Raw genomic sequence first — 22,967 nt, 5'->3', positions numbered from 1 at the left:
CTTTTCTAGCAACTTGTATTCAAGCTCACACAACAGTGTAGGTGTGTTTGCTCTAGGATTTTAATTCCTTTTTGCAGCATTATTATTCTGCAGCTCAGGACAGTTTTTTCCCTTGATACATTAAGCTTATGACTTGAGCTGGTGCTTTTGTTCCTTCTGGAGCTTGACTCATGTTAATCCTGATACAGCAGTGTTGGCCCTGTACCTGAGCTTAGAGTGTTCTGTCTGCTACACTCTGTAACGAAGAGGACTGAGATATTTAACCTCAAGCACTAGGCACTGTTCATAAAATAATAAGCTTTCTCAATGGGACATCAGTGCCTTGCATCTATCATACGATAGCCTGTTCTATGGACAAGACTGGGAGGAAAAATAAGGAAATTAATTATATTGTTAAAGCAGTTAAATACTTCTTAATAATTAAATTCCTAAATATATTTCTGTGTCTTACTTGTCTCTGCAAGAGCATGATTTAAAGCTTTCTATTCATTTTGTTTTCCTGATGGTGACGAGGAAGTGCTTACTGGAGGGCATTTCTCCTGTGTTAGATTCGTCAATGGTGTTTGCTTTTTTTTTTGTTTGTTTTTTGTTTTTTTTTTAAACTCTTGAGTTGCAGACTCCAGAAATGAAAAAGGTTGTTAAGAGCTACAATGAAATGGCTGCTGTTCTTTTGGAGTTTGAACTTATTTATCATAGAGCCTGGTGCAGGTTTGCTGACTGGGCAAGAAATTCTCTGTGTTCTTCCTTACTTGTCAGACACCCAGAAACCAAGGTAAATATGATTTTTAAATTTGTATTGCTGTTTAGTATTACACATGCTTCTTTTATCTTATCATGAGTAGGCTAGCATAGCATTAAAGTGATCTTAATAGCTTTAAAAAATGAACTACTCATAGGTATATTTTGTGTATATTTATATTATATAGACAGATTTCATTATATCTCTAATTTGTAAGGCTGCTGTCTCAGTGCCCAGAAGAGGCAAGTACTCAGCAAATATATGTATCTATCATTAATTTATCTACATCTTTTTAGATACTGTTTCATGTCCTATTTTCTATGTTAACCAAAATTTTAGTCAAGGAAGGAATTTTTCATTCCATGAAGGTCTTTTCTACAGTGGTCAGTTGCACTGTGTTGAGTATATTGCATTTATTCATTAATTTGCATACAAAACTGCGTGCTGAAACAGAAGATCTTACCATTCTAACTCCACATTTTTTCTGCTATATTACAGAGAACATATGGTTAAAATGTTGTATTTGCTGAACTAGTGATTACGTAATGAATAACTAGAACCTAATGTTCAATTTTATTTAGCATCTTGATAGCATTTATTGCCCTGAAAAGTGTGCTGTGATGAACCTTCACAACATTTCTCTCTAGTCTAATGATGGAGAAAGCGTGATGAAAGGCAAGCTAACTTCCACAGAATGTAGCTGTAGGAAGACACAGGAGACAAATGTTTGGGGAACAGAGAAGGAGTCACAAGAAACTAAAATCAGTGCAGGAGTTTGATTCATGGATACTCTGGAAAATCCAAATATTTGTAGAGGATGAAAATCTGTATAGAAACATGTATATAAACTTAAAAAAAACTTCTCTAGTCATCTACATCTTATTACAAGTTCCAGTTATATCACACTACATATAACCACCTAATTACTTCCTAATTTTCTTTCCTCCCCCTCGTACTGGGCCACGAAGGAGTTGTTTGTAAACTTAGACCCAGTGATCCTGGAAGTACTTTATGAAACAAAATACCTGAAAAAAATGCATTTTGAAGTTCCAGATGTTGTCCTTGGCTTGTGTGCAGATGGAGAACAAATTAAAAGACATCAAATGGAGTGAGTGAACATTTTTTGATTGTTTCTCATCTGGAAATGAGTCTGTTGCATATGTTTTTGACTTATGATTTTTCCCTTTGATGGAGTTTAATTGAAATTTAATTGTTTCCCCTTACATTTCCATAGTAATATTGGTAGCATGCAGTTTTTTCATATCTCTACAAGTATCTCACTACTAGAAAATGCCAGTGTGCTTTTGTTTTGTTATTGCAACAGCTGCTCTGTCAGTGGAGCTGCTAGGTACTGCTAAGGCATCTATATACACTGTCATGTAGGGATTACAACTCCAATTTATTATAGTTAGCATCAAAAGCTTCTTTCTATTAGAAAAACAAGCTGGAATTTACCAGTTGATTGAAGCACAATCCAAGCATTTGTATAGGTCACCTAAGTTGTAATACACTTTCTAATGCTGAATGTCTTTTGTTGATTTTAAATAATTTATTTCTTCTTCTTGTAATAGTCCAGTGCTGTGCTGGAAGAGTTCTTTTCATTCTCAGGGATGTTGATTATTAATTCTCTAAGTCTCTAAGCAAGGATGATAGGTCTTAAAAATCATCCTTTGTGATGAGTGTTCTTTAGATAGTTTTAACTAGAAATGGACAAAAAGAGACAAAAAGTTTTAATGAACAGTTGAATTCAACCCCTCCTCCCTTTTCCTATTGTTAAATCAATGTCTTCCACTCTTATAATGTGATATTTTATATTATTTATCTGCAGAGTGTTTTAGGACAAGGGAACCTAAATTTTCTAATGTGCAAGGCAAACTCTTTGTGCTACAGTCCTCTAAGAAGCAGCAGCCTCAGCTTTTGCCTTCCAGGAGAAATAAATAAGTGCAGGAAATGTTTTCAATAAAACAATTATCCAAATTGACTTTCTAGTCTAAAAAAGACTTCAGAATGACTCCCGAAGTAAAGAAAGAATATTCAGAGACTGCAGATTTTTGCACAAGCAACACTGGAAAAACAGTATTACTGGTATATTGAGAATCTGGCCTGTTTTTCTTTAGGATTTGGTGCCCTAAGTGGTTTGTTTATAGCTTTTCTTATAAGCAGTAATTTCATGACATGTCTTGTGAGATAGGAAGAAGGGAACTACAATGATGTGTTTTCAATTTTCTGTTTTTTTTTAAATTGTAATTAATTTTTCTTGCAACTAAGTTTCTCTAGATTGATCACAGTCACTTATAGAGGTACTTATTTCCCCAGTCTGGCTTTTCTCTTAGTGGGGAGGAAAAGGCTTGGTTTGAGCTAGGAATATCTGGGACAAGTTCTGATTTTTGTCATGAGATCAGAACTTGAAAATCTTGTTAACAAAATGTGTCCAAACATCTTTATGTTTCAAATATCTCAATTTAGCACATTATAAATATGATCACATCTTTCAGACTCCAGAATCTGTTGGTCAGCTACAAAGAGTGTCTGAATGGGATTCCTGTTATGCTGAAACCACTGATGAAACCATTCATAGAACAAATTGATGATGCCCTTACTCCAGGCCTCCTGCAGCTGTCATGGACTTCTTTGAACATCAACAAATGTATGTAGCAAGAGAAGAAGTAGGGAACTGCTGATACGATGAGGTGATGACTGTTGGACATTTCCTTGCTAATTTTTGGAAGAGCACTCCATCTATACTAGTGAAAATCATGCCAGGTCCCTTCCTTCTGACTGTGGAACTATGGAACTAAGTCAGACATGAGTAAGGTGAAAGTTGTATGTCTGTATCCTGATGGGATAGGCAGGGATAGGCCAGGGATGTTTTTGCAGCAATTTTTTTGAACAGATCTTGTTAAGTCATCTTTTATGATGACTGATCCTTTTTCCCCTCCCTGATGATGCCTCTTTACCTCCTCTATGTCCTCTCACATAAAAAACCCAGCCCTCTTTTACTCTTCTGATAAAGTGGAAGGCTGCTATAAGGTCTCCCTGGAGCCTTTTAAAACTACCTTTAGTTTAATAAACATATCTGCTAAAACACTCAATCTATCTGTTTCTAAAGCACATAAGGTCACATGCATGAAAGAAGAAATCCAGTGATGAAACCAGTGTGTTAATCTTGGCTGGGGAAATTTTAGACATGGAATTTATAATTTAATTACTATTATAAAATTGTAGGTTTCCACTGGATATATGTAGGAGGATAAAGATAATTTTGAATACTTGTATGCTTTCTGTGTTCCGTTGTATTTTGTTGATCCTTTTCATGAAAGTGAGAAAGAGTTTCTTTTCAGGAAGAGAGAGTGTTTGAAGGCTATTGTGCTATTTGTCATAAGATGCTTTCATTTCAAGATTCCAAAGTAGAGCAAAGCAATCATGTTTCTGTTTCAGATCTTGCATATTACATTGCCATTGAATCCTCATTTTATTGTAATACCTGGGGCGGGGGGGCAGCAGGAAGTAGATGAGATTTAAGAGGTCTGTATTTTGCATTATTTGTTTTCATTTTGTTTTCCTTATGTAGTTATTAAGAGTGTTTATAGTACCCTGAGAGATCTGGACTGTATAGTCAAAGAAGCAGCTGATACCCTGGAATGCAGAATTGAAAGAATCCTGGAGGAGATGTCTAACACCACTCTGATAATTTTGCCAGAAGATGAACCTACAGATGTGCTTTCTTTCCTGGAAGAGATAGAAAAGCTTGCTATCTCTACTGCTCACAAGCTGTCTCAGTAGGTTTATTAATTGCACTGATTTGAAGGCTGTATTTTGGAGGGATTATTTATGGATTTTTTTTTCTGCATAGTTTACTTTTAAGATTTTATTGTAATAGAGTACTAGTCTAAACTAGAAGTCTCAGGATGGAAGGGAGAAATTCCCAAGTACCTTTAATACAGCATATGTAAAATTGCATCTGTAGTGTTTAGCATTTTGTATTTTTCTTCTTATGGCTTTCTAATCAGTAGCAAGAAAAAATAAGATGGGTAAGACTTGAAATATCATCCCCATGTAAATTGTCTGATTTTAATTGCTAGCTAGTTAATGTAAGATGTCCCATTCTCCCAGTGCCCCAGATCTTTTTTGCCTATGCTTATTTTCCAGGTTCTAGTAGAAAAGTTTTCATTTCTTCTCCAAGTAATTATCTGTGCTCATTGTACAAAAGAAGATGCTTTTTGTTGTTGTTATATTTTACTAATTCTGATTTCACCTATTATGTCACTGCATCATCATGATCAGCCAGTTTTATTAAGCCTAGCTGGAAAAAAGCTGTTTAAAAAATTATGAAGTCCAGTTGAATCAGATGTAACAGTCTAACAAGTGGGGGTTTTGATATTTTGAATTTCTTATATTCTCTGTATGCCCAAGCAATAGGAACAAACTGAAACATGCAAAGGCATTTCCCTTGCACATGCAACTCTTCACAGTGCAGCAGGACTGAGGGTGTGAGCCTGGAAAATAACAAAGGGTATTTCTTATGCTTGATTTGCTGTGAGTGATTGTAAGGTTGTTTTTGTAGACAGAGTCAGCAAGTGGAATGCTCTGTGTATGAACTGCTAGATATTCTTAAGAACAGGCTGAAAGCAGATGCTGGAAGAAATCTGGAGGTAAGAAGTCAACATTATACAAAGTAACCTTTTATAACCTATTCAGATAATTGACATGTCATGTCTCTACTGGATAATATTTTCCTAAGAAATTTCCCTTTCACTTTGCAGGATCCATACACCTGTACACATCTTGACAGGAAACAGAAAACACGCTGCCAAGAATGCCTGTCCTGTAGTTACTATAATCTGATGGGACAGCTTTGTCAGAAGAATACTGACTCTTTAGTTAGATGTAAGTCTGTCTGTCTTAGGTATAATTTTTTAATATCACTTGAAGATTTCTTTTCCCCCAAGCTTGTTGCAATAAGTATAACCTCACTTTAATACTGTATTTATTTAGGCACAAAGATTTCTTTAGAGTCCTTAAGACAGCGATTGCGAGTTGTTGACTCCAGGTATCAGATGACCAAGTTTGTAGAGGCACAGAAGGTTCCCTTGTTCAAAGCTGAAATTCAACTGGCTATTCCAAATGTTGTCTTGAGACCAAGTCTTGAAGATATTCAGGTAACATAATAATTGCCCATCTCAGTAATTTATGGTGAAACATATTAAATGCATTGTTTGAAAACAACATGTGCAAATTTAATCTGATAAAAGAACTAAAAGGGAAGAAAAAAAATTTTCACTCGAGTTTGTGACATCTCTGTGTGCTAAGGATATGAAGCTCAGTAACTTAGAGACAAAAATTTCAAAGTGAATACAAAATTAAAAATTAATGCCAGCTTGATTTGACTTTTAATTTCCTTACACTCTTTCAGAATACAAAATGAGGCTATCAGTTTAAAGTATCATTCATAAATCACCATTCTAGAATCATGAAATGTAAATAAAAATATTACCAACCTGAAGCCCTAAGCTGTGAAAAAAATTGAACATTCATTTAATTTAAACTAATTCCTCAAAAATTTTGTACACATACTTGCAACTTCCTATGATATCTAAAATAATTCACATAGTATTTGTTGTCTGTGGTGTTGGTTTGTGGGCTTTTTATTTAGCATTGTCACTATCAAAATCCACAGTTTAATAATTTCTCAGATTTCATTTGCACCTTTCATGGTGGTGTCAGTTAGAAATCAGACGACAAAGTGGAATTTTAAAATAACATACAAAGAAGTTACATAATAATTTATATATCTGCCTGTATAGATTACAGACTGCACATCCAAAATTCAGGCAAATTTATACAGGCATTCTGATCTGGATGTGAAGCTATTACTAATAAATCACTGTGTTTATAAACGTTTTAAGGGGAAATAGTATGGTAATTATGATTCGGTAATTATGATTGATTATTGCTCATAAAGGTCTTAGGTTCTGTTTTGAGAACCGCATAAGCATCGAATGACTGTGATAAAGCTTTATGGACTACTCTTTCCCCTCACAAAATGTGTTTTTAGTGATCTTAGCTCATGTGCTGTAAAGACAGAAGTATAATTTTTCCATTTTGGTATTGTTATGGAGGTCCCTGGTTTTGTCACCTGGCCTCCCTTGTTTGTCATAATCTCTCTGTGCTCAAGGTGAATATTTTGCTGTTTTCAGAATGCTGTAAATAAAGCAGTAAATATCATATTATCAATAGCCAAAGACATCCCCCTGTGGAAATTTGCTCACTTACATCATAAACAGCAGCAGGTAAGTAGGTTTTTTTTTTTATTATTATTACATGAAAAATTTAGTCATTTGGTTAATGTATCAGTGCCAATACTTTGACTTGTAATCTGGTTGATCTTTCAGTTAAATGAAAGTTTAATTTTTAATCTCTATATATCAAGTAATTAAATATAGGAGATAATTCCAAACCTTATATTTAGTGCTTTCTAATATTTAAATCAAAAGTTGCTTAAAAAAAAAACCCATTTAAAATCTACTTTTCAAGGATGATGATGATAGTGTAGATCATGTGTGAAAACTCATATAGTCCGTGGATACTACTAATTTAGGGTAAATTATGATAAATCTTCCCAGGCAAAACCTAGATTTTAAGTTAAACTTTCAGGCTGCATACAACATCTATAATGCTACAGTAAATACAATATAAGTATTTTTAGTGGCATTAAAATGAGAGCTGAAACCTTGGGAAAGTATAGATACAAACTGAAGTTTTTGAAGTACAGAAATGCACAGGGATGGCAATCAAATGGCCTTAATCCTGTCCTCTGGTAATGAAATACTGATCTATTTAGATCTGTGCTGTAGGGAGTCTGTGTAAAATATCTTTCTGTTTTGTCAATCTGACATGAAAAAGAGATCAGCTAATTTCAGTGAAAAAACCCCCATTTAAGTCCGGCAAATAATGAAAAAAAACACCAAAACCAAACCACACACACACAAAAAAAGCTGCAACAAAAAATCAAACAAGGAGACAATGGATTGTATTCAGTTTCCTTAAGCAGAAATATTTTCTTATTTCCAAGCAGCCAACACACCACTGTCTCCAGGACTTTTTTGACTGAAAATAGGTATAGATTATACTTCTACACTAAAGCAAGCAGAAAGATCCGGGCAGTTGTGTAGGAGCAGGAAACAGCACAGTTGTATAAGATACATATTTGACAGATGTTGTTTAGAGATGATTAATGTAGAACTCCACATGGTAATTTTTATAAAACAAGCTTTGACTCTAGAACTATAGTTTTGTAAAAATCCAAGCTAAGAACAGGAATTCTCCTTGTGGATACATTCCCTGCACTTTCTATCTGTTCTACTTAGAAGTATGTGTGTGTGCGTATTTGGGCATTCTGTAATGTAAATAAACCCAACCCAAAATACTGGACATATTTTCTCTTGTTTTATACCAGATTGAACAGGCTGTTGCTGTAGAGCGAGGTGATGAGAGTGAACTCACCAGAACGGTGGCACTGAAACCCTTGGACAAGCAGATCATCGAGCATAAGGATGTAAACAAAGTGGTGATCCAACTAAATACAATTATATTATCCCTTAAAACTGAAGCATCGGATCTTCTGAACAGCTTTTCTGAATTTTCAGGCATATGGAACGAGGTTAGATCCAAGTTTAATGCAATATGTTGCTATATTGCAAAAACTTCTAAATTAATTATTTTGGGCTGTGTAAGGAGGCTGTGTGTTCAGTAGGAGGCATTGGTTTCACGGTAGGACCCATGTACTCATAATATGTTCTCTGTGTTGCCCAGAATGTCATTCTTTACCAATGAATCCATCTAAAGAAGAAAGCAGAAGAGCAGAAAATAAAGTTGGAGCACAAAGATGCTTGTGGCCTCATATGCTTACTTATCTTTCTCACAGCATCTATTCTGCATAATAAAAAAAAGAATAATTTATCGGAATCTCTGAGAAACTGCAGACTAGAAAATTACTCCTACATATTAAACTAGTCCTTCTTCAGTAACCACTGCTGAAAGCTTATTTTCTGTTTCTTCACAAAACAATCTAAAATCTAAAAAATCTTTCCAGTAATATGGATTCCAAGCCAGAAAAAAATCTGGATGTTGGAGTTACCTTCGTTAGGAAGTGAGTCCACTCACATAAAGAGTAAAGCTCTGAAAAGTGTTTTGGCAGGAGGTATTTAATGAAATAAACCCTTTTTACATTCTGACTAGTGAAATTCAACTTTGTGTGGATGGGCAGCTACTGGTTGTATCTGAATAAAGTGCTTTAGTCAAGCCAAGAAACAAGCAGTAAAAGAAGGACTAATCTTATCTTTGTAACTGCTCACTAATTTAACTTCCTAAATCATCTGTCAGGCACCTGTGTTCCCACAGCTGTCTCTTTTGTAGTTAGAGTTCAGGCTTTTCACCTTTTTCATTGCTTTCAAAGCATTGAGTTTTCATGGAGTTTCAAGGCATTTTCACCTTTTCATGGCTTCTAGTATTCCAAATCTTAATGCTTAGTTACCTCAGCTTATGGAGATCCTGTCTGAGCTAACCACGTGTCATTCCACCCAGACACGACACCATCAGATGGGATGATGCAGTAACATGATAATGTTTCCTTTTTACTAAGTAGTAAAATTAATCTGCTCCTTATCATTGAAATTCCTCAGGAGTTGGTGCTGTTTCTTCCTGTCTTAATAATCTGTGGGACCAGTGGGAACTGTCACTTGCAAGCCATTGAAAGTGGTAGGACACCTTCTCTGAGGTGACCTTATAGCAGCCATCCACTACTGTAAGGGGGCCTGCAAGAAAGCTGGGGAGGGACTTCTTACAAGGGCATGTAGCAAGAGGACTAGAGGCAATATCTTAAAACTGGGAGAGTGAAGATTTGGATTAAGAGGAAATTCTTCACTGTGAGAGTGGTGACACACTGGAACAAGTTGCCAGAGATGCTGTGGGGGCTCAATCATTTCAAGTGCTCAAGGGCAGGTTGGATGGGGCTTTGAGCTACCTGGTCTAGGGGGAGGTGTCCTTGTCCATGCAGGGAGAGTGGAGCTACATGATCTTTGAAGTCCCTTCCAACCCAAATCTTGCTATGATTCTATGATTATTGATCAGAAAAGCCACAACAGCTTTACAGGACCCTCACAGTGCAGGCTGTAGATGAGTAACATCGTTCAGCTGGGTGAAGGTCACTTGTCTGTAACTGAACTGAGAATCTCACACTTTTATTGAGCTGATGACACTGAAGTATTCACCTGTGCAGAGACAGGACTACCTTATGAAAAGTAAGGATACTCAGTGCTCTCTTCCCTTTAAATCAAGGTTCAACAAGCTAAGTTTTTCTTTTTTTTCTTAGATCCATCCTTCTTTTCCAAACTGCTCTTGCTTCAAATGGCTGAGCTGTTTGTAGCTGTAAACTGAGGTTAAATACACTGTTTCTGCTAGAGTGAAGATGTCTCAGTATAATCTCTACCATTCAAATATCTGTTAGAGGGAGACTAGGAGGGAAATACTTCCACTAAGGTTATAGCAGCTAGATTGTAAATTTCATAGTAATATTGGAATGGATGAGGAATGTCCTGATCTGTGTCAGTGTTTGAGTTACAGATAGGTTTCAAGTGCTTCAAGAGTAAAGTGCAAAGAGTGGAAGTCCAGAAAAACAGTTCAAGTGAAATAATTTTGTCCTAATCTTAAACTCTTTGAAAGACATAATATATAATTTGTGTTTGCACAGATCAGGCAGCTGCATCCTTCTACTACCCCTTACACTGAGGTTAGTGTAATACCAATGCTAGAAAATAATTAAAATAACCTTCTTTTACATAGGATCCAGAGGAAAATATGAGGGAATTTATGGATACTGAACCAATAATGGCTGAATTCCAAACTCAAATCAGCTACTTTTCTGTAAGTATTAAGTCTTTAATAAAAAAGAACCACTCAGAGAAATTGTAGTGAAGTTAAAAGCTTATCACTTGTGTTTTGTCTTAGCAATTAGAAATGCAAATCAGAGAACTGCCAAATCATTGTGTACTGGAGTCACTAGATATTACAACAGAGTCATTGAAAATAGCCTTAATTCAGGAATGCTGCTCAAGACAAAGAACATTTGGATCAGCTTTGAATAAAAAGGCTGCCACAGACATGGATGAAATTTATTCATTCATTGAAAATGTTAGCAAGAGATTAAGCAGACCTATCCATGACCTTGATGATGTACGGGAGGCGATGGAAGCACTGAAGGAAATTCGAGAGAATGAGATTAAAATTGACATGACAGTTGGACCTATAGAAGAATCTTATTCTGTGCTTCATAAGTACAATCTGCTCTTTCAAGATGGGAATATAGAAAAAGTTGATGGATTGGCTTATGCCTGGAAGAACCTAAACACCCAGGTATTAGAGCTGTAATTTTTCTCAAAGTCTCTCTCTCTATGTATAACAAAGTTTTTTTCAGCCTTTTTTGTGTTGAAGTGTTAGAACAAAGCTATTTTCTTACTTAGAACTCTGCTTTTTTTTCCTTCCTAAAACAGTTTTAAGCCTGTTTATCCTCTTTGTCTGCCTGTAGGCATTGCAGGTTGAGGAGCTGCTGCTGAAGGTACAGCCAGACATGAAAACAGATTTACTGAGTGGTGTCCAAAAATTCCAGATTGATACTGCAGAATTTTGCAAAGATTATAACGAAAAGTAGGTGACCTGTGGTGCAATACAATGATGCTTCGTCAGTGAATGTTCAAAAATGTTGTATCTAAAGGGTTTCAGAAAGTAGACATGGCAAAGCCTCTGTGCATATATGACAGCTGATAAACCTCCCTAATCTCAGAATAATGTAAAATGGGTGGATATTCTGTCACAGATTTGTTCCCATAATTTCAGTGCTGGAGTTGGTGGAATTCTAGAAGATTTTAATAGCTTAGAGCGAAACAAGTAAAATCCCAATCCAGATCAAAATGTAGAGGGTTTTGGGGGGGGCAGGTATTTAATATTAAATAGATAAGTAGTTCCTTGGATGTTAGTAAAGATTCCAGTTATGGGTATCTCTAAATTCATTGAGTCTTAGTCTTAATTCTAAGGTTAATTTGGCTTTTTTCATCAAACTGTGGGATATGTGTGATTCATTGGACACTTCTACACTAGACACAAGGAAGGAAAGGCAAGAATTTGGCTCACTGTGATCTATTAGGGTCCTAGCACAATGAGTGCTCAGTGTGTGTGTTTTTGGCAACAAAGTTCATGTCAGCAGCTGACCCTGGGAATCTGCTGCACACCTGTAACTCATGGGCAGTGTGAAGCAGCTTTAGGTACAGCCTCTCCATCCTGTCTTGCTGTTAAGAACAGAATTCAGTATACGAGTGGAGCACAAAGTCTTGAAAAGGCCTTGGAATACATGTATTCTTCTCCCATGGCAGGTGCATTTGTATTGGTGTTATTAACAGGGTGGTCGAAATAGTAGCCTGATATTTGGCTTCACCAGGCATGAAACTTCTGAAGGCAGGCATGCTAGCCGTGGATTTTAGTGCAAGCTTTAAGATGCCAGCTATAGGCACAAGGTGAATTTGCACCTAAAAGTAACCTGTTGGAGCATGAGGTTGCCAGTGGATGCATGCATAGTGCAGCCTTCTCTTCTGTACTGGTAGCTCTCCAGAGGAACTCATGGAAACACCTTGTGGCTGCCACAGTTGTAGGGACACTGAGACCATCACACTCTCTGGAGCTGCCTGGACTCTGGGCTAACTTACAGCTAGAGCATCTGAGGGCTTCCCCCTTCCCTTGGTGACAGCACTCCCATGTGGCTCTGCTGGGAGGCAGAATTATATACCAGCTGTCAAGAATATAAAGGAAAATAATCATTAAAATGTGTTTGACAGAAGAAAATAAAATGAAAAATAACAAAACATTTGTAGATCTGTTTAGCTATTTGTAATTTGTATGGTAGCTCAGATGAATTTTATTATTACAAAAAATGCTGGGCTTTCTTTCTGGGACTATTTAAGACGTGATCTTGCATTTTCTCTTCTAGTGTCTTTTGTAAAATTTCTAGAAATATGTTAGAAAATATAGAATACTCTCCAGAAGTAAGGTCTGGGCTCTGCTCTGCTTTTTTGTAAAACCCATGTGGTTGATATTGACACTGATTTCTTTCTTTCTTTCTTTATTTTTTTTACAGGGGCCCAAGTGAGGAGAATATTCCTCCCCATGAAGCAAGTGGCAGATTACAAATCTTTCAAGCCAAATTTGATGAACTGTGGAGGAAATATATCTCCCTTTCTGCTGGGGAAGAATTATTTGGTCTTCCTATCACAGGTAGTTTCTCAGGGGATATGGATACTTCAGCCTAGGCTATTAATTTTTTCTTACAGGTCCTGCTAAAGGCATTCAGTGCTGGATTCATTGTAGAAAAATTCCTTGTGGTAAATCATTATTGTCTTTCCTATGAAAAGCAGCTGTGTTAAACTGGCTCTCAGTCTGCACATACATAAGCATCAGGTAGAAAAATACTGCACTGTTTCATGTATTTCAGGGTCCAGCTGCTTAACTTTCTTGCTCTTTCTGTTCAGAGCTAAGCACGTCTGCTGTCGGATTCCTCTGCGTCCACACTTGGGAAGCACATTGCCAAAGTATTCAGGTTTTTCCCACTCCAGAATACTTTTCTTTGTGCTGTGCAGCTGATCTGCTTGGAAGACCATGGTGTGAATTAAAGCCACAGCAGAATGTATGATAAGGGCTTTAGTCTGAACATACTAAATTCAGTATCTTTTCCTGTCTGAAGACATACGAAATAATCACAATAAATTTAACTAGGAATTCACAAAGATAGGAGAGAAACTGAACAAATAATTTCTGCTAAGGAAATCCATTTAGAATACTTGTATCGTGTAATGTATCCTTTGTATTTCTTTTGAAAATGCATATCCCAACCTCTGCCTCTTAAGGAAAAAATACAGATTGAAATGGTGGATCTATCAGTTTTTGTATAGAACTATAGTCCTTTGCCATTTCACCTACATTTTCAAGGTTATCTTCTTCACAGTTGTAGGTCCAGCACGTCCCTTATAAGTTTGCATCTACTGCTATAGAAGAATATTTAGAAAAACCCTCAACAGTATAAACAAGTGATGTACATCAGAATCAGCTGTATGCAACTGGAAAAGTTTGCCCTACAAGACATTATCTAAAAGACTTAAAATTCATCCCCTGTTCTCAGCACTACTGATGCTGCACCTCGAGTACTGTGTTCTCTTTTGAGCCTCCCACTAAAATAAAGACATTGAACTGCTGGAGTGGGTCCAAAGAAGGGCAACTAAGCTGGTGAAGGGTCTGGAGAGCAAATCTTATGAGGACTGGCTGAGGGAAACCAGGGTTATTAAGTCAGGAGAAAAGGAGGCTGAGGGGAGACCTTATCACTCCGTACAACTACCTGACAGGAGGTTGTTGCAAGGTGGAGGTTGGTCTCTTCTCCCTTGTAACAAGCAACAAGACAAGAAGAAATGGCCTCGGCTTGCCCCAGAGGAGGTTTAGATTAGATATTGGAAGAGGATTCTTCACTGAAAGGGTAATTAAACACTTGAGCAGGCTGCATAGGAAGATGGTTGAATCACCATCCCAAGACATGCAGATGTGGTGCTTAGGGGACAGGGTTTAGCTCTTGACTTAATAGAGGCATGTTAGTGGTTGGTTAAGTTATGGTTAAACTCAATGATCTTAAAGGTCTTTTCCAAGCAGAACGATTCTGTGATTCTGTGGTTTCAGACATGTATTCAGTATCAGTTTTAGAACTACATGGATTTTTATGTTCATGGATATGGTTTTACCTAATTTGCATTCACAAATTTCTTCCTTTAAAATTTGAAACAGAGTATCCTGAACTGCAGAAAATTAAACGTGAACTTTCATTACTTGAGAAACTTTACAGTCTTTATAATTCAGTTACTACTAATATCAATGGATACAATGAAATCCTTTGGAATGATTTAAATATTGAAAAAATTAACAGTGAACTTCTGGATTTTCAAAACAGGTAAGTTATTATTTGTTGAGGCACATACAATTTTTTATTTCTCAGCTTTCAGTGTTAATTCCTGCTATCCTGCAAAAAATCTCCTTGAGAGGCAAAAATCTGCTGGTTTATTTCAAGCTCAGGCTTGCTCAGGTGCTCAGCAGAGTTGCAGCAGTTGCAGATTGTGGTGCAATATGCAGCCTGTGCATGAGCTTGCCTGGCTCAGCAGAACTATCATTGAGACTTGCTGGGGTATTCCAGCATGGTAGGTTGTAGCTTACTTAATGAATTAGGTGCATAAACCTGTGGCAATGTGGTTGCAAATATAAATAACTTTCATAGCTGATCTACATATGTTGCCTTCTCAGTGAATTTACAGCTAAATAATTCACCTTTTAACCTCAATGCAATTTTTTTTTTCCTCTCAAGTGTTGAGCTAAGTGTTGGTAAGGTGACCACCAATAAACAGTAAATATTTTTTTGTAATAGAAATCTAACCCAATACTATTCTTCCTTTAGTAGGCTTGCTAGCATTATTGTATCAAGCTGTTGTTCTCTTTAAAGCTGGAAAAATTTAGACAGTGCACAGGGAGTACCTGGGGAAAAAACCTAAGATTGTATGCTATATTATGAAAGGACCAGGAATATTAGAAACAAAAGTAGAGTTTTAGCATAATTGTAGAGATGTGTGTAGTTCTTTAGTGTAATGTCCTTTTTTTCTACCCCTTTTAAAAAATAGTAATATGATAGAAGAGCTAGAACTGTGAAAAGAAGAATCACAAAAATATCTGTAGGTGAAAATAAACCAAATTTAAAAGAGATAAGGAGGTTAATTTTTTAGACAAAATGCATGTATTTGACAACATTATAGAATTTTATTAGAAGTGCTCAATAGAAGTTTCCCTTTATGTTTTACTGTAATATAGTGTAAAGAGCATGTCCAGTAAATTTAAGATGAAAATTTAAACCTGATTAATGCAGTAGTTTTTTAACATGGTATGCAACTCATGGAGCTTGCTCTTAGAAAATTTTACTGAGACCAAGACAAATAGAAATGGTACTTACATTAAAAAATTAGTATTTCAGTACCAAGCTAGAGATCCCATTTCTGATTGTGAGCTTAGCACAAGGTGTGTATGAAGGTTGTTGTTGTCCCTCAGCATGGCTGTAGCCAGATACCACCTCTTTAAACTTTATCTATACATGTCAGAGTATAATTTTCTATTCTGCAATGCTTTTATCTGGTATAATAAGTAATGTCTAATTTTGGATTCAAGATGAGAGACTACGGAGATTATTGCAGGGCCATGAGAATGTGCTTGTGTTCACCTACCTCTCACCAGCAAGCAGTGAAGAATTCACACATGCTCCAACGTTGTGAGAGAGATCTGTCTGACTTGGAGCTGTGAAGAATGAAAAATTTATTTGAAGCAACATTTCATTATGGGCTGGTTTTATGCAGTTTTTGTTTTCTGCCACTGAGCTATAAGAGAACTGCTGTCAGTCTTTGGTATAAACTCGGTATAAAATTGGACTTGTTTGGTTGAAAAAGGAGTATTTTTCTGTTTGCAAGCAGGTCAGCTGTGGTATAGGATGTACTTTTATTTTTCTTCAAGAGTATATGTATTTCAGTCCTTTTCCTCCTTACAAATTGAGGTGCAATTTTAAATCTTTGCGAACACAGTGACACTGCAAAACCTTAAGTTTGGACATGGGTTTGTGCATGAAATTAACTTTGTTTAATTCAAACTGAAAATCAACCCATACCATTCCAGTGTTATTTTCACTGTCTTTAGCAGTGTTTCATACTTGCAGTCAGAAACAAACAGCTATCTTATAATTTCAGCTTGCAACTGGATTTTTATTTACGGGCTGCTGGTGCACTGGTTGCAAAAGGAGAATATATTTTACTATTAAATGGTGGATTGTGATTATTAAAAATGAAATTGCTTTTTTTGTTTTTTTTTTTTTTAAAGAATCCGTAAGTTGCCGAAAGCTATGAAGGAATGGCAAGCTTTTCAAGACCTAAAAAAGAAAATTGATGACTTCACAGAGAGCTGTCCTTTACTTGAAATGATGGCAAACAAAGTATGTTCAGCAAAATAATTTGGAGATAAGATTCACTTGAAAAACTATATTGAAGATTGTGTTGTAGGACTATAAGATGATTTATGCAATTCTTTTGTACAGATAAGAGCAGCTATATTTATGGCAAAAATCTAGTCTGACTTAGTTACAGAAAAGTAAAACAAAAGACTTCATTATGTGATTAGAAGAGCTATTAAAGCTTTCAATGGGATGGAAATTAAGACTCTTCTAGTTGTTTAAGAGACACAGTCCAAAGTATGTGATCATTCTAGTCCTAAAAAGAATACAATTTTAAAAAATCTTCCCTAATTCCTATGGACTTTTCTAGGCAATGATGTCACGACACTGGGAAAGAATTGCACAAGTAACTGGGCATCACTTTGATGTTGACTCTGAAAACTTCTCTTTGAAAAATGTAATGGATGCCTCTTTATTAAAATATAAAGAAGACATTGAGGTACTTTTCTGTTTGTTTCTAATGAGTAACTTGTTAACTAGGGCTGTGCTTTTGGAATCAAGTCAGCTTTGTAACATTAAAAAATTTGGCTGAAGTTGGAGAATTCTTTTGAAGATAGGAGTTTGGTAGCTGGTATTAGCAGTGATGGTTATTTAATTAATTTTTTATTTAGGAGAATGAAATGTATAGAGGGTATTATATTAACACTTAGAGGGAATTCTGTTATCTTAAGAGTGGTATGATTCTGTCATGCTTCTTGTTTAGAGTCTGTCTACTTTTCCTTTTAAATGTCTCATCAGAGAGGTAAAATCATTGCTCTAAGTCTGATTCTGTTTAGTGCTCAAAATCTTTGAAACACAGTAGAACTGGAGCATGTGGGATGAAAGGAGAACAAGGTTCTTTTGTATTGCAAAAGTGACTCTTCACAAGAGCACAGAGAGATGAGAAGGCATGTGTAATGTGCACAAGCTACAGAGCTATTGCACCCTCTGTTTTGGGGAATGTAGTTACCTAGCAGGTACATTGGTTCTATGCTTGTTACCCTTAGCAAGGAAAAGTATAGCTAAAAATAAAGGGCAACAGTTCCTAACTGTAGTTCTATTGTCACAGCTAAATCTGTGAACCCCCTACCATTAACCTGATTTTTCTTGTCCACACGGAACACTTCCAAGACAAAAACATTCAATCAAACCTTTTCTGTACCCAATTTCCATGAAATAATTAAAGCCATGTGAGAGATTCTGAGTGATAGCCTTACACCCAAAGAAAACCTTGAAGCTTCTGATGTAATCCACTATATTTCTGAATCTGAATTTGGGGTCCAGTCCCAGTAGCTGCTCCTTTTCTCTCTGATGCAATAGTCAATTTTATGATAGTCCTGTCATTGTGGTCTTCCAGAGGTAGCTGGCAGTTCTGCTGTCTGTGTACTCTCTATTCTTGGGATGTTGTTGTGATTGGTAATGTGTCTTTTTCTCTAATGCCCTCAGTAAGCATTTGAATTCAAAGAGGCAAATTCTGCCTGCAGATTCAGAGTCAGTAAATTTTCAAGTGTAAGGTGCTAGTAAAGATGGAGTATAGTCCATAAATTGTCCCTGGTCGAAGTAGTATTATAATATAATCTAGTTTGTAATATAATAATTTTGAGGTCCTTCAGTGTATATTTTCATTTGCTAGAACTTATATTAAAGTCTGGATCTAGCCACTGATTTTTAATTGCCTTTTTAACTGTGCATTGTATTAGCCTTAGAGGAATATAATTTACTAATAATTTTACACAGGATATCTGCATCAGTGCTGTTAAAGAAAAGGATATTGAAGCAAAATTGAAGCATGTCATCAGTGAGTGGAGTACTCTTGCTTTCAGTTTTGGCCAATTCAAAACTCGAGGAGAACTCCTTCTGAAAGGATCAGACATGCTGGAGAAAATAACTTTGGTGGAAGATAGCCTCATGATATTGGGGTCGCTCATGAGCAACAGGTATGAAACTGAATAAATGCACATATTTTATAAATCTGATCAAATGCAAAAGCAACCAATTATCATCTTGTTTTTTTTTTCCTTTTACCTCATGCTCATACAGGTATAATGCACCATTTAAGTCCACTATACAACAGTGGGTTCAGAAGTTGACCAGTACTGCAGAGATAATTGAAAACTGGATTACTGTACAAAACCTCTGGATTTACCTTGAGGCTGTGTTTGTTGGTGGAGACATTGCAAAACAACTACCTCAGGTAACAATATGTTAATGGCAATATGTTGTACCCAGAGATGAGCCACTTCACAGTTTACTTGCCAACGCACATAATGTGTAAGTGTTGTGGGCTGCACACAGGCAGCTCAGAAGCAGCTTTGCCAAACTGGGGTCCATCTGTTTGAACTGCTTAGAACATGATAAAACCTACAGGAACAGGAGTTTTGCAATTCAGGCTCAAATGTTCTTGTGAGCCTCCAATATTAGTGAATCATATGGATAGTACAGTGCTCAGGACTGTATAAAACTGGTATGTCTCCTTTACCATATATGCAAACACGTTTATAGGCTGTAAGTTACATAATAATAGGACAAAGGATTTTCTGTATAAATTCTGTACTTGCTAGGACTCAGTATAATGAAGTCCCACAGAGAGATGCTGCAAGGCTTGGGCAGCTGCATGTGTGGTGATCTGTGTGAACTGCTGCAACCTCTTCAAAAGGCAATGGACCTCCCATGATAAAAGTTACAAAGGAGTTAAGGCATTATCTGGCTTGCTACAGGAGAGAAATACCAGAAGAAGTTATCTTCTATGTTGCATTTCCCAGTGAAAGGCTTTTTTAGAGTTTTAACATGCTACAGTTTTGTAGCACTGGCTCAGCTGGTGCTGTAACTCAACATACCAATTATTATTGGTAGTTATTAATATGATTTTTTTTTTTCATGCTGCATGTCTTATAATTAAATGCTTATAAATTCCAAAATGGACATTAATTTTTTTAAGTGAAGTAAAAAATTTTAAGCTACTATTTAAGAGAATAGTCCTTTTGTTTGTTTGTTTGTGAGGTATCTTTATGCTGTTAGTCCTTATCAGAGAATCAATAAGCAGTTTTTTCAGATGAATAAATGCTCCAGCACAACTGAGGTGTTTGATAACTGCTGAAGCTACTTCTTAAAAGTATGATAAATGAATGACTATTCTGGAAAAAAGCAAATGTGGTGACTGTCTTTAAAGGAGGAGAAGGAACAGCTTGGTGGAGGAGTAATGATAGATGAGTGGGCTTAATTACAGTTCCTGGATGAATACTGCAACAAATAACCGTAAGCATCTGGAATTTAGGAAGGACATGAGTAACAGTCAGCGTGGATTTGTTAGGAGCAAAATCTGTGGAACAAATCTAATTTATTTTTAGAGTGGGCAACAAGCTTTGTGAATAGGGAAAAACCAGTAGTTGCTATATATCTTGACAGGCTTTTGACATCATCTCTCACAACAGGCAAATGTTTTTCAAGAGTGGCATGGGTATGATCCTGTCTTCTGACAGGCAAATGGTTTTGGATGGTCTCTTGAGATCTCTCCTAGTTCTCAGATAATTTATGATACCATTAACATTTCATTTAGTGAGGGTGGAGAAAAAGTTTCTAAAGTCAGTTTACCCAGTGTAGAGAAACATTTATTCTCCAGCTTCCAGTATCTGAGAATTTGTCTCCTTTCATCTACCCCGCCTTATAAGTGCAACAGTTTCAGACTGTTTATACTGGGTTTTTTTATCAGTTATTACTAATAACAATTTGCTTCTCGTAACATGTGTGGAGCAGCCATTACATGACATTGTGTATTGCTTTTAGGAAGACTCATTTCTGTGAAGGCTGAGTTTTGGTGTGTGTTGGAATCCTTTTGTATGGACAGTTTGCCTAAAATGAAGTAAAAGACATTTTCAGAGCTGTCCTGGTAGACTCTTTCTCTTGCAATTTGAACTCTGGTCATTATAAGCTCTGATCATTATAATAATCTCTGTAAGTATTCATACATTAGCCCTGCAAAGAAGACTTGAACAGCAAGGGAATTATTAAACTGTTACCTTGTCTCATGAAATTCTCTGATTTTTAGAATTTGACAAACATGAGGAAGGGCTAATGAATCTTTCATGTACTACAGGAAGCCAAAAGATTTCAGAACATTGATAAATCATGGCAGAGAATTATGAAGAGAGCCCATGAAACATCAAATATTGTCCAGTGCTGTGTTGGAGATGAGACTTTGGCACAGCTATTGCCACATTTGCTGGAACAATTGGAAATGTGTCAGAAATCACTGACTGGGTATCTGGAAAAAAAACGGTTAATGTTTCCAAGATTTTTTTTTGTATCTGACCCTGCTCTTCTGGAAATCCTTGGTCAAGCATCCGATTCTCACACTATTCAGGTACAAGTAATAAGGCAACATTGTTCTTATGGTAAATATTAATAAGTAGGAACCATGGAGTTTTTCATTATTTAGTTGAAAGAATTTCCTTCACTTATGGAAAGATTTATAGAACCTTTTAATACAGGATTTAAAGGCAAAGTAAGAATGACATATCATTTCTGTTTATGGAGCTTTTTTTTTTCTGACTCTATTGTAGGCACATTTACTAAGTTTGTTTGACAATGTTAACCGAGTGGGATTTAGTGAAAAAATCTACGACCAGATTTTATTGTTTGAATCTCAAGAAGGAGAGCAAGTCAATATTATTGAACCGGTTTTAGCTCAGGTAATGGAAGTATTTCTAAATTTTTTTCGTGACTTGGTTTAAAGTAGATGGATGTTGTAGAGACCAACATTATTGCATCATGCTATTATTCGACTAGCTGAATTATAACGTTTCAATGTGAGCAAAAGACAGAAATGACAGAACATTTGTGTCCTTCTGTAACAATTAATTTACTTTTTTTTTCAGCAGTACTGATGTGAAGTGTCAAATCCAACACATATCTCTAGAAGGGCTGTGAAGCAGACAGAAGAGAGAAATCTTTTAAAGATTAGAGAATAACAAAGAGAGAAATGGGAGTATGAAGGACTGAGAAAGCAGTTGTGTAGGGATTTTTCTCCTTCTGAATTTTTCATGAACTAATTCTTTAAAAGTACCTTCTTGTTTTTTTTTCAGGGCAATGTGGAATTCTGGTTAGGTCAGCTGCTGAATGGGATTAGGAAAACAATCCACACCATCATTAGACAGGCATCAATCGCCATTAGTGATTCAGGATTTAAGCTGCATGACTTTCAAGCAATGTTTCCTGCACAAATAGGACTTTTGGGAATTCAAATGATCTGGACAAGAGATGCAGAGAATGCTCTGAACAGTGCCAAAACAGACAAAAAGGTAGTAGTTAACGAATCTTTGGGGATTAATTAAGAGTATCGTTTGGTACAGTGCATATTGTGAAAAGTTAGAAGTAATATAGGAAAAAGCAAAAACATTAGTCAAGTAACAGAATAGCAATTAAACTAATTAAACTGCTATTAAATTAATAGTATTTAAACTAATTAAAATAATAAAAAATGTGTTAGGCAGTCACACCTCCTCAATATCCCTCAGCATGTGCTTTAGAATTGTTCCTAATCCTATGATTTTCTCTGTTGTTATCCCAACTTGAAAGGGACAATTTCTCCGTCTGGGAATACAGGGAATCTTTCCTATTACTTTCCCAAAATCAGATCAATAAAGAAAGAAGAGCTCCCCCAGTATGGGGAATTAATTGTGCTTCATAGCCACTGGTCTACTGTAACAGAATGTATTAGATTCTTCAGTTGATGAGTTGGTTTTTTGTTCAGGAATGGAAACTGTAGAAGCCATGTGAGGAGGTGATGGTTTAATCTCAAACACACAGAGCAGGCCTAGTTAACCCCAAGGTTTTATTGCTAACACTGAACTTAGGAAGGGGTAAAGAGAGGATGTGAACTCAAGAGATGCAAATTACCAAATTACCAGTGTGTGTGTGTGTGTGTGTGTGTGTGTGTGTATATTTATAGATATATAAATATATGAAATATATATATTACCAAAATATACAGTGAGATTTTACTAAGAACTATTAACATTATCCTGCCATAAAAGTAAATGCAGGGGAATGATACCATGCTGTAGTTTGATAATGAAGGAAAACAAAGATTCTAGACAATGGAGAATACTTCTTAATGCTAGATTTTCTGCATTG

The 22,967-nt window shown here is 36.2% G+C and overlaps 1 protein-coding gene across 1 annotated transcript in view; it reads left to right on the top strand.

Annotated features, from left to right (window-relative positions):
- Window positions 1-22,967, top strand: part of LOC103530705 (dynein heavy chain 5, axonemal) — a 157,844-nt gene that overhangs the window by 25,458 nt on the left and 109,419 nt on the right. Inside the window, exons 18-38 of the mRNA XM_030444932.1 lie at window positions 617-772; window positions 1,708-1,847; window positions 3,235-3,386; window positions 4,311-4,518; window positions 5,304-5,391; window positions 5,503-5,626; window positions 5,735-5,898; window positions 6,937-7,029; window positions 8,196-8,399; window positions 10,580-10,660; window positions 10,745-11,149; window positions 11,322-11,440; window positions 12,921-13,057; window positions 14,609-14,771; window positions 16,727-16,838; window positions 17,167-17,295; window positions 18,573-18,772; window positions 18,876-19,029; window positions 20,929-21,195; window positions 21,395-21,523; window positions 21,917-22,132. Of these exons, the coding sequence (XP_030300792.1) occupies window positions 617-772; window positions 1,708-1,847; window positions 3,235-3,386; window positions 4,311-4,518; window positions 5,304-5,391; window positions 5,503-5,626; window positions 5,735-5,898; window positions 6,937-7,029; window positions 8,196-8,399; window positions 10,580-10,660; window positions 10,745-11,149; window positions 11,322-11,440; window positions 12,921-13,057; window positions 14,609-14,771; window positions 16,727-16,838; window positions 17,167-17,295; window positions 18,573-18,772; window positions 18,876-19,029; window positions 20,929-21,195; window positions 21,395-21,523; window positions 21,917-22,132 (3,441 nt within the window). The remainder of the gene's footprint in view (window positions 1-616; window positions 773-1,707; window positions 1,848-3,234; window positions 3,387-4,310; window positions 4,519-5,303; window positions 5,392-5,502; window positions 5,627-5,734; window positions 5,899-6,936; window positions 7,030-8,195; window positions 8,400-10,579; window positions 10,661-10,744; window positions 11,150-11,321; window positions 11,441-12,920; window positions 13,058-14,608; window positions 14,772-16,726; window positions 16,839-17,166; window positions 17,296-18,572; window positions 18,773-18,875; window positions 19,030-20,928; window positions 21,196-21,394; window positions 21,524-21,916; window positions 22,133-22,967) is intronic.

Source organism: Calypte anna, chromosome 2, assembly GCF_003957555.1.
Source record: "Calypte anna isolate BGI_N300 chromosome 2, bCalAnn1_v1.p, whole genome shotgun sequence".
Classification (NCBI taxonomy): domain Eukaryota; kingdom Metazoa; phylum Chordata; class Aves; order Apodiformes; family Trochilidae; genus Calypte; species Calypte anna.
This window is presented reverse-complemented; position numbering and strand designations above follow the sequence as displayed.